Raw genomic sequence first — 18351 nt, 5'->3', positions numbered from 1 at the left:
ACTGTTACCCCTGAAAATGTACGATGTACTCCATTGATCCAGTGTTGCTCCAGAGCCGAGGAGGACGCATATCCAACCTGCAATGCGATTCGGATGAGATGTCGATCTCCTTGGAGAGTAGTCTAGGTGGTGCGACATGTCCCATCTTGTGTTCTACGGCCTTACGTGATCCATTCTGCACACACCCATTGCACTGCCGAAACATTTCATCCCATACGAGCAGCAGTGTTCCGGATGGGTGCATCACATTCTGTCATGCTAATAATAAGACCGCTTTCAAACTCACTGATTGACGGTACGGCTAACGAGGCATCCTGCACATCTCTTCAAGTCACGCTGATCCATTACCTACGGTTTGTAGCGACAACGAGAGACTGGTAGGTGGTCTTGCGCCGCGATATCAATGTTGATATTGAATCCGCGGGCCGACATGACATAGATGTTAATCATTTCTGGAGAGTGTACTAATGTAAGAGGGTCATTCCAAAAGAAATGCACACTATTTTTGTAAATATACAGTTTTCATTCTGCATGTGTGAAAGTTTTACAGTGTGTAGATACATCCTTCCCGCTTGTTTTCAAACTTAGTTCGACCAGTTCCCGTGAGTGGCGCAGTCACAGCATGTCTTCAAGATGGCTGCTACACTTGACGTTCGTCAGAAGCAACGTGCTGACATTCAATTCCTGTGCTGTGAAAACGAGACAATGGGAAACGTCCACAAGAGGTTGAAAAAGGTGTATGGAGATGCTGCTCTCAATCGCAGTACAGTTAGTCGGTGGGCAAGCAGGTTACGTGGCTCCAACTGCAATATTGAGGATTGTCGTCGCAGCGGCAGGCCTCGTACTGCACACACGCCAGACAATGTGCAGAGTGTTAACGAATTGGTGACTGCTGACAGACGCATCACAGTGAACGAATTGTCACGCTATGTTGGGATAGGGGAAGCAAGTGTTTGCAGAATACTGAAGGTGTTGGCGTTAAAAAAGATTTGTGCCAGGTGGGTTCCCAGGTTGTTGACAGTGGCTCACAAAGAAACCAGAAATACGGTATGCAGCGAACTTTTGGAACAGTACGAGAATGGTGGAGATGAGTTTCTTGGGAGGATTGTGACAGGTGATGAAACATGGCTCCATCGTTTTTCACCAGAGACGAAGAGGCAGTCAGTGGAGTGGCATCATGCAAATTCACACAAGAAAAAACAATTCAAAACTACACCTTCTGCTAGAAAAGTTATGGCTACGGTGTTTTTCGATTCCGAAGGACTCTTCCTTGTGGACATCATGCCAAGTGGAACCACCATAAATTCTGATGCATATGTGACGACACCGAAGAAACTTCAAGCTCGACTGAGTCGTGTTCGACCACATCGGCAAAAGCAGGATGTTTGGCTGTTGCACGACAATGCACGGCCACATCTCAGGCAAAAGACCATGGAAGCGACCACAAATCTCGGATTGGCAACACTGAAATACCCGCCTTACAGTCCTGACCTGGCTCCATGTGACTATCATCTCTTTGGGAAACTGAAAGACTCTCTTCGTGGAACAAAGTTTGAAGATGACGACTCCCTTGTGCACGCTGCCAAACAGTGGCTCCAACAGGTTGGTCCAGAATTTTACCGTGCGGGTATACAGCCGCTGGTTCCAAGACGGCGTGCGGCAGTTGAGAGGGATGGAAATTATGTGGAGAAATGAAAATATTGTTCCTAAAGGACGCATCTACACACTGTAAAACTTTCAAACATGTAGAATAAAAGATGGCGCTGTCTTAGAGACGGACCAAATTCTGCTTCCGCTGATCCGCGTGTTAATATGTAACGCAGTCATTGAGATTGCTGCTAACGTAGAACCTTTTCTCCTCGTGGATCACACTCGCGCAGTGATACCTGAACGCTCGAGGTATTATAACGAGTGTACAGATCTCTGATTAGTCAGTCTGCATTAGTCTGCACTTGTCTGCACCAGTCTGTACAAGTCTGCATCAGTCTGCATTAGTCTGTAGTCAAGTTTCAGTCTGCGCCTAATAAGATTACCATATTCCTGTACATAGCCATGAAGATAAATGAATAGACACATTGTCAAGTATCGGTGGTATGTGAGAATAAGATTAACCTACCAAGACCAAAGGAACTTCAGATTGTCATTTGTAAATAGCATCCAGAACCAAGTTACGTTACTTTTATGCTTCTTATTATTTTAATAAATGTGTGTGAAGATTAATCAAGTTCTGTTTAAAGTTGGTCACCGTCAATCTGCTACTCTAAGCGTGCAAGTGGCATTTCTATCGTCTGACCTAACGGCAGAAGATAAACACGCCACGATAAGACCACGAGACATACAGGGTGATTCAAAAAGAATACCACAACTTTAAAAATGTGTATTTAATGAAAGAAACATAATATAACCTTCTGTTATACATCATTACAAAGAGTATTTAAAAAGTCTTTTTTCACTCAAAAAGAAGTTCAGAGATGTTCAATATGACCCCCTCCAGACACTCGAGCAATATCAACCCGCTACTCCAACTCGTTCCACACTCTCTGTAGCATATCAGGCGTAACAGTTTGGATAGCTGCTGTTATTTCTCGTTTCAAATCATCAATGATGGCTGGGAGAGGTGGCCGAAACACCATATCCTTAACATACCCCCATAAGAAAAAATCGCAGGGGGTAAGGCCAGTGATGAAGTGCTCTGTCACGGGCTGCCTGGCGGCCGATCCATCGCCTCGGGTGGTTGACGTTCAGGTAGTTACGGACAGATAAGTGCCAATGTGGTGGCGCTCCATCCTGCTGAAATATGAATTGTTGTGCTTCTTGTTCGAGCTGAGGGAACAGCCAATTCTCTAACATCTCCAGATACTGTAGTCCAGTTACAGTAGCACCTTCGAAGAAAAAGGGACCAAAAACTTTATTGGCTGAAATGGCGAACAAATGTACAACCAAATGAAACTTTATAGCTCCCTTAATTCGACGGCAGATAGTGCTTAGCTCTGCCTTTTGCCGTTGCAGAGTTTTAAATTCCTAAAGTTGTGGTATTCTTTTTGAATCACCCTGTATTGCTGACACTCGCCTACTTCGTTAGAGCGACAAGTCAAATAATCTGATGGTGTGTGTACCGAAGGTCTTACAGTACGGACACCACAGATTTTTTAAAAAAATAATGTGCATTTCTTTTGCAGTGACCCTCGTATATGTCCTAAGAATATGAACGTACTATCTCTAGTCGTTCAAGGTGTACTGTTCTTTCTGAACTTGAGTGCATTTAAGCTCGTTACAAGAGAAAAAAAGAAGCAAATAAATAAAAAATAAACTTCCCTTGGGCTTTTGCGTAATAGCAAAGTGTGGAACCTGTAGAATATAGTGGTGTAAAATACGGCAAATCCCTTAGTAACCAGTTGAAAGTGTACCACTTTCCGTGGCCACCGTGTATAAGGATGGTGCTTTGCCCGCAGGTGGACCGGCTGCAGAACGGTGTGCTGACGGGCGGCGGCGGGGGCGGCGGGGGACGGCGGCGCGGCGGGGGCGGCCGCGACGAGGTGCTGGAGGCGGGCGCCGGCGCCGAGGAGCGTGGCCGCTACGTCATCCGCTGCCAGACGCCCGCCGTGCTCGAGGAGCTGCTCAGGGACGTCGCCTCCAAGGTCGACGTCATCTTCGACAAGGTGCCTGACACCGCTTCCCAGCTGCGCCAAAACGCAAAAGACCAGCAGCCGGCGGCAGGACGAAGCTGCGCTGCGTAGCCATTCGAGTGCGCCGTGTGGGGCCTCGCCACTGCTTTTGCTCGCTCCGGTGCGAAGTGTCGGATATGTAAGGTCACGACTACCTCCACTTCTCAGGGGGAAAATGCTTCTCCGCGCCGCGTCGGAATAAGCTTTAACGGAACACAAAAGCTAGGTGTAAACGTATCGCAGGACGTTGAAGTAAATACGCTCAAACCTAGCAAGTGTAAACCAGTTCATCTACATCTACATCTACATACATACTCCGCAATCCACCATACGGTGCGTGGCGGAGGGTACCTCGTACGACAACTAGCATCTTCTCTCCCTGTTCCAGTCCCAAACAGAACGAGGGAAAAATGACTGCCTATATGCCTCTGTACGAGCCCTAATCTCTCTTATCTTATCTTTGTGGTCTTTCCGCGAAATCTAAGTTGGCGGCAGTAAAATTGTACTGCAGTCAGCCTCAAATGCTGGTTCTCTAAATTTCCTCAGCAGCGATTCACGGAAAGAACTCCCACCCGAGTTCCTGAAGCATTTTCGTAACACTCGCGTAATGATCAAACCTACCAGTAACAAATCTAGCACCCCGCCTCTGAATTGCTTTGTCCTCCCTCAATCCGACCTGATAGGGATCCCAAACGCTCGAGCAGTACTCCAGAATAGGTCGTATTAGTGTTTTATAAGCGGTCTCCTTTACAGATGAACCACATCTTCCCAAAATTCTACCAATGAACCGAAGACGACTATCCGCCTTCCCCACAACTGCCATTACATGCTTGTCCCACTTCATATTGCTCTGCAATGTTACGCCCAAATATTTAATAGACGTGACTGTGTCAAGCGCTACACTACTAATGGAGTATTCAAACATCACGGGATTCTTCTTCCTATTCATCTGCATTAATTTACATTTATCTAGAGTTAGCTGTCATTCTTTATACCAATCACAAATCCTGTACAAGTCATCTTGTATCCCCCTACAGTCACTCAACGACGACACCTTCCCGTTCACCACAGCATCATCAGCAAACAGCCGCACATTGCTATCCACCCTATCCAAAAGATCATTTATGTAGATAGAAAACAACAGCGGACCTACCACACTTCCCTGGGGCACTCCAGATGATACCATCACCTCCGGTGAACACTCACCATCGAGGACAACGTACTGGGTTCTATTACTTATGATCGTAAACCGATCGATGTACAAGGTGACTTGTGATGTGAATAAAAAATTAAACGACTCACAGGTGTTGGAGAAAAATATGGAGACAGCAAAAACACTACATATTACAATGCCTAATATGGCAATAGCATGTAAGAAAACCATTAGCTTTCGAAACAGCTTCCTATCGTCTGACAGTCGATAAATACAGATCGTGTATGGTTTACAAAGGAATCTTACGAGGTGAGTGAGAAAACTAATGAGAGTGGTTTTTATCTAACGTAGCTTTTATTTTTTTCAAACAACAATAATTCCATTCGGCACCTATCCTCCGGCAGAGTCCTTATTCCCAGCCTTTTTATCAGCGCTGAAAAACTTCAGTTGGTAGGGCTTTTAACATGTCGGTCACATTCTTTTGAACGTTGTCCAGAGTCCCAAAATGACGTCTTTTTAAGACACCCTTCAGTTTCAGAAAAGAAAAAATCGCAAGGGTAGGGAGGAAGGGGCTGTGGAACAACAGGAATGCTTTCTGAGGTCAAGTAGTCCGTGATGGAAGTGGCCGTTTGATGTGGGGCGTTGTCATGCTGCAGCATCCAGCTTTCTGCAATGTCCGGTCTCCCACGATTCACCCGTTTGCGTAGCCTTTCAAGGATGTCTTTATAAAACATCTGCTTGACGGTTTGTCCTGGAAAACAAGAGCACGCACAACTTCGACATTTTCGTCGGTTTTTGAAGTTGAAGGTCTCCCTGAGCGAGGTTCATCTTGAACGTGTCCCAGCCTTCCAGAAATGATTTATTCCAGCGAAAAACGTGTACTCTTGATAAGGAATGTTACCCCATAGGCCTATTTCAACTTTTCAGAGGTCATTCTCGCGGACTGTCACACTTGCGGATTCCCCAGGTTTAACACAAAACTTTATGGCGCAACGTCCCTCTTGATTTCGTAATGCACAACAAAAATAAAACTTCACTGATGGCGTTCTGAAAAACCGCTTGATGGCTGTACGGAGCTGAAGCTCGGACTGAGCATCTGGAATGGGTGAACACACCGGTGTACATGGGTAGAACAACACAGCATTGCCAGATCGCTCCCAGTGTTTTCTTTTCTCACCCTCGTATAGCATTCTTGGCCAGTTCACGTAAAGATGATGGAGATGGATAGCGATTAAGCATCCTTCTCTCCAAATTAGACCGCAAACGCTCAATAGTATTGAGACTGCTGACTGCGGTGGGCAGGAGAAATGCAACAATTCATCCTTGTGCTCACAAAACCAGCAGTGTGAAGGGGGGCGCTATCGTTTAGGGACAGACCATCACAATTGGGGAACAAACATTGTATCATGGGAAATGGAAATGAGCGTTTGGCGTTATTGGCCGGGAGGTCCTTTACGGGGTAGGTCGGGTCGCCTTGGTGCAGGTCTTACTATATACGACGCCACATTGGGCGACTTGCGCGCCGGATGGGGATGAAAAGACGATGAAGACAACACAACACCCAGTCCCTGAGCGGAGAAAATCTCCGACCCAGCCGAGAATCGAACTCGGGCCCGCAGGACGGCAATCCGTCACGCTGACCACTCAGCTACTGGGGGCGGACGTATCATGGGATGGACCTCTTTTGCCAAAATGGTCAAATAACCCTCGGCAGAAATGCGACAATGCAGAGAATGCATGGTCCACATGGAATACCACGATATCATCACCGAACACCCGCCATTTTTCACTCTTGGAACGTGGACTCTGCCAGAAGTTGAAAACAGTATGAAACATGGTTCATTCGACAAAATGGCATTCTCCCATTGCCGCATACTCCAGGTTTTATGTCTTTGGGACCACGTTTCCTGTTACAAGCATTTGCATCAATGATGTAGGGTTCCGAAATTCCAGTTCTTCTTGCAATTTCCTGCCCTTCCTCTTACTTTTCGTTACAATCCTTTTCAGTGACCGTCCATCACGATCACTCGACACACTTTCGTGCGCGTTGAGACTTAGCGGTATAAATGTACGATATGATACTTCTTGAAATACCAGACACTCGGCTCCCTTGGTTACGGAACCACCCAGCATATGAACACCAATAATTTGCCCACGTCCGAATTCACTTTACAAGGTAAACTCCCCATTGCACCGATGGCTCGATGGATAATGGTCACGTAGCTTTGCGTATATTCATGGAAGACATATTGAACCTCATTCCTTGCCAGATGGCTGCAGTGTTTTCAGTGCAGAGTTGGCGGCCATATCTCCTGCCCTTGAGCACATCCGCTCATGCCCTGGCGAGTCATTTCTCCCGTGTACTGACTCCTTCAGCAGCCTACAAGCTGTCGACCAGTGCTACCCTCCCCATTCTTTGGTAGCGTTCATTCAGAAGTCCATCTACGCCCCTAAACGGTCATGTTGTTCAGTGGTGTTTGTGTGGACACGTCGGAATCCCAGACAACGAACTTCCCGGCAGGCTGGCCAAACAGGCTACGCGGAAACCGCTTCTGGGGATGGGCATCTCCGAAACTGACCTCCGTTCTGTCTTACGCCGCAGGGTTTTTCAGCTTTGGGAGATGGAATGACACAACAGTACCGACAACAAACTGCGTGTCATTACGAATGTGTGGATCTCTTCCATGCGGGCCTCTCGCAGGGAATCAGTTGTCATCTGCCGGCTCCGCATTGGCCACACGTGGCTAACGCATGGTTACCTCCTCCGTCACAAGGACCCACCTTGGTGTCGCTGTGGCCCACAAACGACGGTCGTCCACCTCTTGCTGGACTGTCCACTGTTAGCCCTTTTTAGCCGCTCTTCGGCGGACTTTTATTTTTCCCAGCAGCCTACCTTCGGTGTTGGGCTACAATGCCGCTACAACAGCTTCAGTTTTACTTTTTATTCGTGAGTGTGGGTTTTATCATTTGATCTAAGTTTTAGTGCAATTCCTTTGTCGCTCTGTGTGCTCCTCCCTAGTGCTTTTAGGGTGGAAGTTTTAATGTGTTGTAGAGTGACTGGCTTCTCCTTTTTAATCTCATGGTCAGCCAGGCATGGTAATCTGCTCTCTTGTTTTGATGTCTTCTAGATGTTTCTTGCGTCTCTCTGTGGATTCCTTGTCCGATTTGGTCCATTTTAGTGTTTGTTGCTCTTCCGTCATTCTTGTGGTTTTCCCCTTTCTTATTACTGTGTTTTGTATGTCTCGATCATTTTACTCCCACCCTTGTGGAATTATTTTAATAGGACCGATGACCCAACAGTTGGTTCTTCCCCCCCCCCCCCCCCCCCCCCGCCCGTCATTTTTGTGGTTTTCTGCTGTGTTTTGTATGTCTCGATTATTTTACTCCCACCCTTGTGGAATTATTTTAATAGGAACGAGGGACCGATGACCTAACAGTTTGGTCCTTCCCCCCCCCCTCCCCCCGCCCCCCCTCTCTTTTAAACCAAGCAACATTTTAACGCTCGCTACTTAGAGGCCGTTGACCAACTTATCGCAAACCGTACTACAGCTAGTCTATTGGGGCCTCACAATGTACTAATATACGGAGGCTGCCAGTTAATAATAAGATCGATACACACAAGGCCCGACGCGGCGTGCCACAATGTCAGTAATGGCTCTTGAGAAAAATAGTTTGACGACCACTGGTCTAAAGCGTTTGTGTGACAACAAAATCTATAAGGAATTTTCTTGTGCAAATTATCTGTACACTGTGCAGGCGAGATTTCCAAGTGCATTAGGAATCAATCAAGGGCACATAACGCAAATCGTCGAAATACGACGGCTGTCGGAAAGTAAGGTCCGATCTGGTGCGAAATGGATGGTTGGTGGTTTGATTTGAGGTAGGGGACGAAACAGCGAGGTCATCGGTCCCATCGGTTTAGCGAAGGATGGGGAAGGAAGACGGCCGTGCCCTATCAAAGAAACCATCCCGGCATCTGCATGTAGCGATTTAGAGAAATCACGGAAATCCTCAATCAGGATGGCCGGACGCGGGTTTGAACCGTCGTCCTCCCGAACTCGATTTCCAAAATGGAAACCACAGCGAAAATACGATGAAGCTCAGCACAGATGTGGTGGATAGTGTCTTAAATATGCCCGTGGATCACATCACATCACTCTTTTCAGTTCTGAGCACACAGTGAGCCACACACCGTCAGGTGACTTGCGGAGTATGGATGTAGATGTAGATTAGGCGTAGATGTAGAAAGATGGGTAGCAAATAGAGTCCCCGCTAAGTATGGGCCTGTGTCGTGATATTGCGCCTGATTCTATGCAGTCCACATAATGAACTTGTTATGCATGATGTTAGGAAAAACTCCGCTTACAGCTGGTAACACTGTTGTTTATTAAAACACAGCAGGGTTCGCGGCTTAAAGGTCCATCATCAGGTGGAACAACGTTAAAAGATCCTGGGCGTACCCATCACTCCTAGTCAAAATTGGTATGTCTATGACCTTTCAGTGTTGTTGCGCTTGATGATTCGACTTTAAGCCGCAAAACCGGTTGTGTTTTAATAAACAACAATTTTACCAGCTATAAGAGGATTTTCTAGGCGCTTTAGTCCGGAATCGCGCTGCTGCTACGGTCGCAGGTTCTAATCCTGCATCGGGCATGGATGTGTGTGATGTCCTTAGGTTAGTTAGGCTTAAGTAGTTCTAAGTCTAGGGAACTGATGACCTCAGATATTAAGTCCCATAGTGCTCATAGCCATTTGAATTTTGTAAGAAGATTTCTTCCCAACATCATGCCTTTCAGTAGCTGCGGTTGCCCGGAATATAGTTTGCACTTGTCATGCATTTCCTTCTTCACGATAATTCTCGGCAGGACACAGTAAACGGGGAACGAAGACGCTGACGCAGCGTTTACATTGGGAAGTCTTTGATCGCCCACCATACAGCCAATAATTGTCTTCCTCTGAGTTTCATCTCTGCTCTCACGAACCGCTGGCATTTTTGCTCAGACAACGAGCTGTAGACCAGCGCAGAGAATTGGCGGAAAACACAGGCGGCTGCCTTCTACGACAAGGGTAATGGAGAGCTAGTACAACGTTACGACATATGTCTGAGTAGGAGAGGCATCTATGTAGTGAAGTAGCTGGAAAGTGTAAGTAACTGCTGCAAATAAAACATTTTCGATTTTCACAGTGGTTCCCATTTCGCGACCGATCGTACCTTACTTTACGAATAGCCCTCGTATGTAATTCTTTGGACGGCACCTAATCAGTCGCACTCGACACTTAACGTATTCTGCCCGCTATTTTCTGATTTATTTCAGGCTGTACCGGATATTTACACTTCCTTCGTACTGGCTGAAAAGTGCATTCTTCAGCAAGTCTTTTTAGAAACAGTTGCTTAGTAGCATGTAGCACCTATATCTGCAGCTGCGGTTCCTTGTGCCTACACCAGTGGACGTGGGAAGTGTTGAAGAATCGTCGTGACTCATACCCTCTCAGCCGCCACCCACGACTCACTGAGTTTGCTCAGACACGCACACCTCACTAGATGTTCTACATGTACTGGAGTCTATGCTAATGTATTTTAATGTATTATGTATGCTGGCACGGTGACAAAGCCAGTATAAGAGTAGCATTTTTTTAATATTACGTACGGTCTTCATGTGTGTAGTAGTTAGCCTATACCGATACCAACTACGGTTGATCAAATCTCTCATTGCGAACAACAACAATTTTAATGCGATTTACCTTTCTAATTCTGAAGGCGATTGATTTAATATTTGCTTAATAATGAAATAAAGTGTTTAGTTCGACATAAAAGAATAACCTACGTAGGAACATGATTTCTATTAAAGGGAGGTTTACTACTTTTGGCCCAAAAAAGCATGTTCTTTGAGAATTTTATTCTCAGTATTTCATCTACAAACTGGAATTTTTTCCATCGATGTCGAAGAGCAAAGGCGTATGTGCCGTCGGAACGGAACAAAATTTCGATGTAGACCTCCACGTGAGGTATGTCACAGGTCAGCCGTCTCGTCTGAAATCAAAATAGAGTTGACATTAGCGAAGTATATAAGATTCCTTAGGAGTTGTACCTCGCTTAAGTTATTTGGACCACAGGAAACAAAATGGCGGCCATTTGAAAAATAGGGTTTTTTTCATCGATTTTTTGACTTCATCGACCAAGTAAAAATATTTATAGTTGATGGATCGGAATAAAAGTGGTACATCTCCTAGAAAATTTAGGTAGCCTCGTCGGAAACAAAGAATCATGCCAATCGGTTCAGTAGATTTGAAGTTACCATACCGCGCGATTAAAAAAGCCATTTCTAGAAAAACGCGTTTGAAGTTTTGACTACATATAAATGCAATATTACGTAACTTACGTTCAATCTGCTATTCCGGGTCCATAAACTAGTCCTTCCTCTTCCTCACAGAGGGCGTTCTGCTCGATCTGGACCATCCTGCGCTGCTCCGGAGCCGCTCGTGCGGCCGGTGATCAGCGGTTTTCGGCCGCTTGAATCCGGTGGTCGTCCGAATGCTTGGCGAACTGCGTCGAATAGAGTTCCAGGGTGACGTCCATCGTCATGGTCTTCGGAATTGCTAAATACCCTTCTTTTAAGCTGCTCACTGCCAGGAAAGTCGCAATCTCCACAGTCTTCGCACCAGAATGTAAATACTTAGGGGCTAACTTCCAAACACACGCGTTCAAACTTTCATTTGAATTTTGTGTGTTTCCTGCCAAGCACCGCTACAATAACTCGTCCTGCGAAAGAAAAAAACTGATGTGTGAAAAAGGCCGATTTCAGGCCGGTGCATTTTTTTGTTCAGCCACGAATAACAAACATTTCCGTTCTGTATTCGAAAAAACCGTTTCAGAGGTGGATTCTGAACACTTTTATGGATCCAAAAATGCAGTTTAAGAAATCGATTTTTTGAACCAAAAGATAGTAAACCTCCCCTTAACAAATTTACGTCGTCTGTGGACCCACACATAAAATCGACTACAATTCTTCGGAGGGTGTCTACAAAAGATATTCTATAGAGAAAGTAAATGAGATATATAAGGTTTCACGATTAAAGTTCCAGTTTCAAAACCCTGTAAAAAGAGAACCTCTGCTCAGAATGACGTCAACTTTGAACACAGTATTATTGACACAGGGAGAAACGTCACAATTAGAGTACGCACATAAGCAGACGAGCGGCACGCGAATGTTCCTCAGTTTGCATGTGAGACGCCCAGTATGACTGTGTCCATAAAAGATCGCGCGCTGGTGGTAAGGCTCTTTTACAAGAACGGTGATTGTGCGCCACTAGCCGTGCAGAAATTCCGTACACTTAATGGTATGAAAAAAGGCACTGGTCCGATGTCTGCTAAGAGTCTGGAGAAAATGATTACAAAATTCGAAAAGACGAGTTCTTTTGAAGTGCAATGTGCCAGAGGGAGGGAAGTGGTTGGTCCTACGTCTGTCGAAGATGTGGCCACAGCTCTACAGGAGGGTCGAGCGGTGGTGTGCAGACATCAGTGCACGGGGAATTGCCCTGTGAGCACGGTGCTTAAAATCCTACGAAGCAACCTGTACTCCTATCCGCACAAAGTCAGCCATGTCCAGAAGTTGCTTCCTGCTGATCTACCAGCAAAACAAACGTTCGCCCTCGAATTTCTTCCTCCCATGGAAGTGGATAATGAATGGCCATGGAATATTCTGTGCAAAGGCGAAGACCATTTCCATCTCCAAGGACATGTCAACACACAGAATTACACAATACAGGCAACGGAAAATCCGGTACCGTTTCATTCTGCGAATGTGACTGGTGCGGGCAGCTGTTTTATTGGAAACTTGTTCAAGAGTATACTTTTCAGCCAGTACGAAGAAAGTGTAAATAGCCGGTATTGTCTGAAATAAATCAGAACATAGGGGACAGAATACGTTAAATTTTAACCTCAAATGTCGAATATGACTGAAAAGATGCCGCCTGAAGAGAAACGTACGAGGGCTATTCGGAAAGTAAGGTACGATCGGTACACAGTCGCAGTTCCAAAAAATGTTCAAATGGCTCTGAGCACTATGGGACTTACCATCTGAGGTTATCAGTCCCCTAGACTTAGAACTACTTAAACTTAACTAACCTAAGGACATCACACACATCCATGCCCGAGGCAGGATTCGAACCAGCGACCGTAGCAGCAGCGCGGTTCCGGACTGAAGCGCCTAGAACTGCTCGGCCACAACGACCGGCAGTCACCGTTCCAACTTAGTAATTTGTCGTATTATGTTGACGGCATCGTTTATCGTAGAACCGTATTTTTTTCGAGGAGTTGAATATTGCGGGTCCTGTTACCTATACCGTTTCTTGCCAGCCAAGTCAATATCAATCGCCTTCAAACTGCGATACACAGGTACACTGCGCCGCCAGCGACGACGCCATGCACGTCGCAGAGGCATAGCTGTGGCACATTAACACAAGCTAAACAGCCCTATAGTACTCTTGTTCCAAGCATACCATTTGTTTTGACTACGAGGAGAAAGAAGAAGTTAAATGCTGATGAGAACTTGTTTTTATGGGCGAAAGTCGGCAATGGCAATTGTAAAATAAAGATCAGAGGCTCAGACGGTTTTGCGACCGTGTTGGCTGCAGATTCCTTGACTTGCGCCATAGGGTGGTGGGGTTTCGGGTTCCGCTGAATAGGTCAGGAATTCATTGCACTCAGCTGGCGGCTACACGGGTAGCGGAGGCTGTGTGGCGTGGACTGGGCGGTTTTTTAGGTTAGAAGGTCTCGGGAAAGTACGGGGTGGGCTGCAATCTCAAAGGGTGCATGGCAAATACAGGACGTGCTTGGATCAAGGAACAGTCGGAATTGTAAATTGTTGTAGTTGTGCTGGGAAAGACCCTGAGCTTCAAGCGCTAATAGAAAGCACCTACGCTGAAATCGTTATAGGTACAGAAAGCTGGCTAAAGCCTGAAATAAGTTCTGCAGAAATTTTTACGAAGTCTCAGACAGTGTTCAGGAAAGATAGATTAGGCAGAATTGGTCGTGGAGGGTTTGTGTCTGTCAGTAGTGGTTTATCTTGTAGTGAAGTCGAAGTAGATACTCCGTGCGAATTGGTATGGGTGGAGGTTATACTAAACAGCCGAACAAAGTTAATAATTGGCTCCTTCTACCGACCCCCAGACTCCGATGATATAGTTGCTGAACAGTTCAGAGAAAATTTGAGTCTCGTAACAATTAAATACCCCACTCATACGGTTATAGTTGGTGGAGACTTCAACCTTCCCTCGATATGTTGGCAAAAATACTTGTTCAAAACCGGTGGTAGGCAGAAAACATCTTCCGAGATTGTCCTAAATGCTTTCTCCGAAGATTATTTCGAGCAGTTAGTCCACGAACCCACGCGAATTGTAAATGGTTGCGAAAACACACTGGACCTCTTAGCCACAAACAATCCAGAGCTAATAGAGAGCATCATGACCGATACAGGGATTAGTGATCACAAGGTCGTTGTACCTAGGCTCAATACCGTTTCTTCCAAATCTACCAGAAACAAGCACAAAATAATTTCATTTAAAAAAGCGGATAAAGCGTCACTAGAAGCCTTCCTCAGAGATAATCTCCATTCCTTCCGAACTAACTTTGCAAATGTAGACGAGATGTGGCTGAAATTCAAAGACATAGTAGCAACAGCAATTGAGAGATTCATACCTCATAAATTGGTAAGAGATGGAACTGATCCCCCATGGTACACAAAACAAGTCCGAACGCTGTTGCAGAGGCAACGGAGATAGCATGCGAAGTTCAGAAGAACGCGAAATCCCGAAGATTGGCTAAAATTTACAGACGCGCGAAATTTGGCACGGACTTCAATGCGAGATGCCTTTAAAAGGTTCCACAACGAAACATTGTCTCGAAATTTGGTAGAAAATCCGAAGAAATTCTGGTCGTATGTCAAGTACACAAGCGGCAAGACGCAGTCAATACCTTCGCTGCGCAGTGCCGATGGTACTGTTACCGACGACTGTGCCGCTAAAGCGGAGTTATTGAACGCAGTTTTCCGAAATTCCTTCACCAGGGAAGACGAATGGAATATTCCAGAATTTGAAACACGAACAGCTGCTAGCATGAGTTTCTTAGAAGTAGATACCTTAGGGGTTCAAATCGCTTGATACGGGCAAGGCTTCAGGTCCAGATTGTATACCGATTACGTTCCTTTCAGATCACGCTGATACAATAGCTCATATACAACCGCTCGCTCACCGATAGATCTGTACCTGCAGATTGGAATATTGCGCAGGTCGCACCAGTGTTTAAGAAGGGTAGTAGGAGTAATCCACCGAACTGCAGACCTATATCATTGACGTCGGTTTGCAGTAGGGTTTTGGAGCATATACTGTATTCAAACATTATGAATCACGTAATCAGCATGGTTTCAGAAAACATCGTTCTTGTGCAACGCAGCTAGCTCTTTATTTGCACGAAGTAATGGCCGCTATCGACAGGGGATCTCAATTTGATTCCGTATTTCTAGATTTCCGGAAAGCTTTTGACACCGTTCCTCACAAGCGACTTCTAATCAAGCTGCGGGCCTATGGGGTATCGTCTCAGTTGTGCGACTGGATTCGTGATTTCCTGTCAGGAAGGTCGCAGTTCGTAGTAATAGACGGCAAATCATCGAGTAAAACTGAGGTGATATCAGGTGTTCCCCAGGGAAGCATCCTGGGACCTCTGCTGTTCCTGATCTATATAAATGACCTGGGTGACAATCTGAGCAGTTCTCTTAGGTTGTTCGCAGATGCTGCTGTAATTTACCGTCTAGTAAGGTCATCCGAAGACCAGTATCAGTTGCAAAGCGATTTAGAAAAGATTGCTGTATGGTGTGGCAGGTGGCAGTTGACGCTAAATAACGAAAAGTGTGAGGTGATCCACATGAGTTCCTAAAGAAATCTGTTGGAATTCGATTACTCGATAAATAGTACAATTCTCAAGGCTGTCAATTCAACTAAGTACCTGGGTGTAAAAATTACGAACAACTTCAGTTGGAAAGACCACATAGATAATATTGTGGGGAAGGCGAGACAAAGGTTGCGTTTCATTGGCAGGACACTTAGAAGATGCAACAAGTCCACTAAAGAGACAGCTTACACTACACTCGTTCGTCCTCTGTTAGAATATTGCTGCGCGGTGTGGGATCCTTACCAGGTGGGATTGACGGAGGACATCGAAAGGGTGCAAAAAAGGGCAGCTCGTTTTGTATTATCACGTAATAGGGGAGAGAGTGTGACAGATATGATACGCGAATTGGGATGGAAGTCATTAAAGCAAAGACGTTTTTCGCCGCGGCAAGATCTATTTACGAAATTTCAGTCACCAACTTTAGCTTCCGAATGCGAAAATATTTTGTTGAGCCCAACCTACATAGGTAGGAATGATCATCAAAATAAAATAAGAGAAATCAGAGCTCGAACAGAAAGGTTTAGGTGTTCGTTTTTCCCGCGCGCTGTTCGGGAGTGAAATGGTAGAGAGATAGTATGATTGTGGTTCGATGAACCCTCTGCCAAGCACTTGAATGTGAATTGCAGAGTAGCCATGTAGATGTAGATGTAGATGGTAAACGCTAGGAGAGTCTTTGCGCACCAACGACATTCCGACTCTTCAACGGCGTGGATGTGTGGGTAGGATCATTTTTTATGCAAGATGGCTCTCCTCCGCACATTACACAACCAGTTAAGCGGCTGCTCCACCGGCATTTCGGAAATGCTAGGATTACCAGCCTCCATTTTCCTACAACATGGCCGTCTAGATCACATGACCTTAATTCGTCTGACGTCTGGCTGTGAAATTATCTGAAAGATGTGGTGTTCACTCCTCCAATTACGAGCATTGCTCGGGTTGAAGGCACACACTGCGCAACGCTTTGTGAACGTGACCTCCGTGGCATTCCAATCTGTTGTGGAACATGTGTTTCTCGATTTTAACTAGTCGTAGAAAACGGTGGACAGAACATTGAATATGTGTTGCACAAGTCTGACGACAGTTAGAAACTGATGTCATTTTGCTTTTAATGCGGCTCTTGGCCCCAGGACAATTAAGTACCGATGTGGTACGACCTTACTTCGGTGGATAGGCTTTTCTAATTAACTGCGTCACAACTGTTGACTGCCGAACTTGTACAGTCATGCACATTGAACAGTACGGGTAATATAATGTGCAACTCCAACCATAGCACTCGTACTGCAATTCATCTGTCATTTTCAGCCGACCCCATTTACGTTGTGATGTTATTATTAAACTGTTTGTTAATTTTTTGTTCCATGACTTTTGTCTCTGGGTCAGTAGTATACTGCTCATATTTGACGTTATTCTGAGCAGTGGTTCTAAAGCGTTTTGAAACTGGAACTCGTATTATGGACACACTGTATAAACAGTAACACAAGTCAAAATGGAGTGCGTCTCAACTTTCATAGCCTAGTGTAATTTGCAAGGCATCATTGTTTGTAGAATTTACAGATTTTTTATACACTCCGAATACAAACTAAACAGTTGTCACAACAATTTGTTAAGCTTCATTAGAAGTTAACCTACCGAAAACATGTATTACGGATTCACTTACAAACTAGGTAACATAAATAGGAACAACTATATTATTACAGTCGTAACCATGACAATTATCTCGTCTAGAAATGTAAACTCCATTCCATCAGGCGACGAAGAAATTTGACCTAGTGGATTCACCACCCACGAAGCAGCTCACCGTTATACAAGAATTAATGTTGGCTGCTGCATAGCTGAAACGTATCTGTGATTTCTCCACATTATGTCATTAATTAAAGAAACATTTCGAACGCATTTGGGAACCTTAGAAAGATAAAGTTGACTGGACTGAAGGAAGCGAACTAACTGGTTTTCGACGACATTCAGGCAGTGTAGCCTCGGAGAGCATTCTACATTTAAAAGAGAAGCCACCAATACGTCTTGAAAGGAAAATTGGAAGACCAAAATAGCACATAGAATTACGTAACAAACGTCTCATATCAAATGTTGCCAACACCTGGCAGGAAAGACGCTAAGTAGGTGGAAGATTAACATGCACTCCGAGTTCTGAAGAGTTCGGAAAGAAAACGGCTTTGATGTTGCAAAGGAACCATCGTGGCAATTTAAATGATATGAGAAAAACTACTGAAAACCTAATTCTGGATAGCCATAAGGTATTCTGAACAGCTGTCCGCCACAATTGTAGTTCTGTGTCCCAACCACAGCTGAACTGGGATTTAATGACACATCTTCGTCGGCCACCTAAATGAACTGGACATTCCTTCCGCCCCTCCCCCTCCCCCATCCCTCCCCCCAGGCAGTTGTGTCGGGGACCTAGATGGTTTGCTAAACGCGAGGCGAGGCAGTTCGTGATTGGGCGTGAACAGTAAACTATTTTGATATGGAGTACGACAGTAGTGATGTATACTGTCCATGTGTGTATATGCCCCGTTAGCTACATGGCAATACTCACATAAACTTACGTTCAGAAAAAGAAACATCTTGAACGA

General features: G+C 45.3%; 1 protein-coding gene across 1 annotated transcript in view; it reads left to right on the top strand.

Annotated features, from left to right (window-relative positions):
- Positions 1-18351, top strand: part of LOC126455783 (angiopoietin-related protein 6-like) — a 1041335-nt gene that overhangs the window by 702264 nt on the left and 320720 nt on the right. The window contains exons 5-6 of the mRNA XM_050091581.1: positions 3453-3503; positions 3534-3659. Of these exons, the coding sequence (XP_049947538.1) occupies positions 3453-3503; positions 3534-3659 (177 nt within the window). The remainder of the gene's footprint in view (positions 1-3452; positions 3504-3533; positions 3660-18351) is intronic.

The sequence above is a fragment of the Schistocerca serialis genome, chromosome 1 (assembly GCF_023864345.2).
Source record: "Schistocerca serialis cubense isolate TAMUIC-IGC-003099 chromosome 1, iqSchSeri2.2, whole genome shotgun sequence".
NCBI classification, from domain to species: domain Eukaryota; kingdom Metazoa; phylum Arthropoda; class Insecta; order Orthoptera; family Acrididae; genus Schistocerca; species Schistocerca serialis.
The sequence above is the reverse complement of the archived record's forward strand: the minus strand, read 5'-3'. Positions and strand labels throughout refer to the sequence as shown.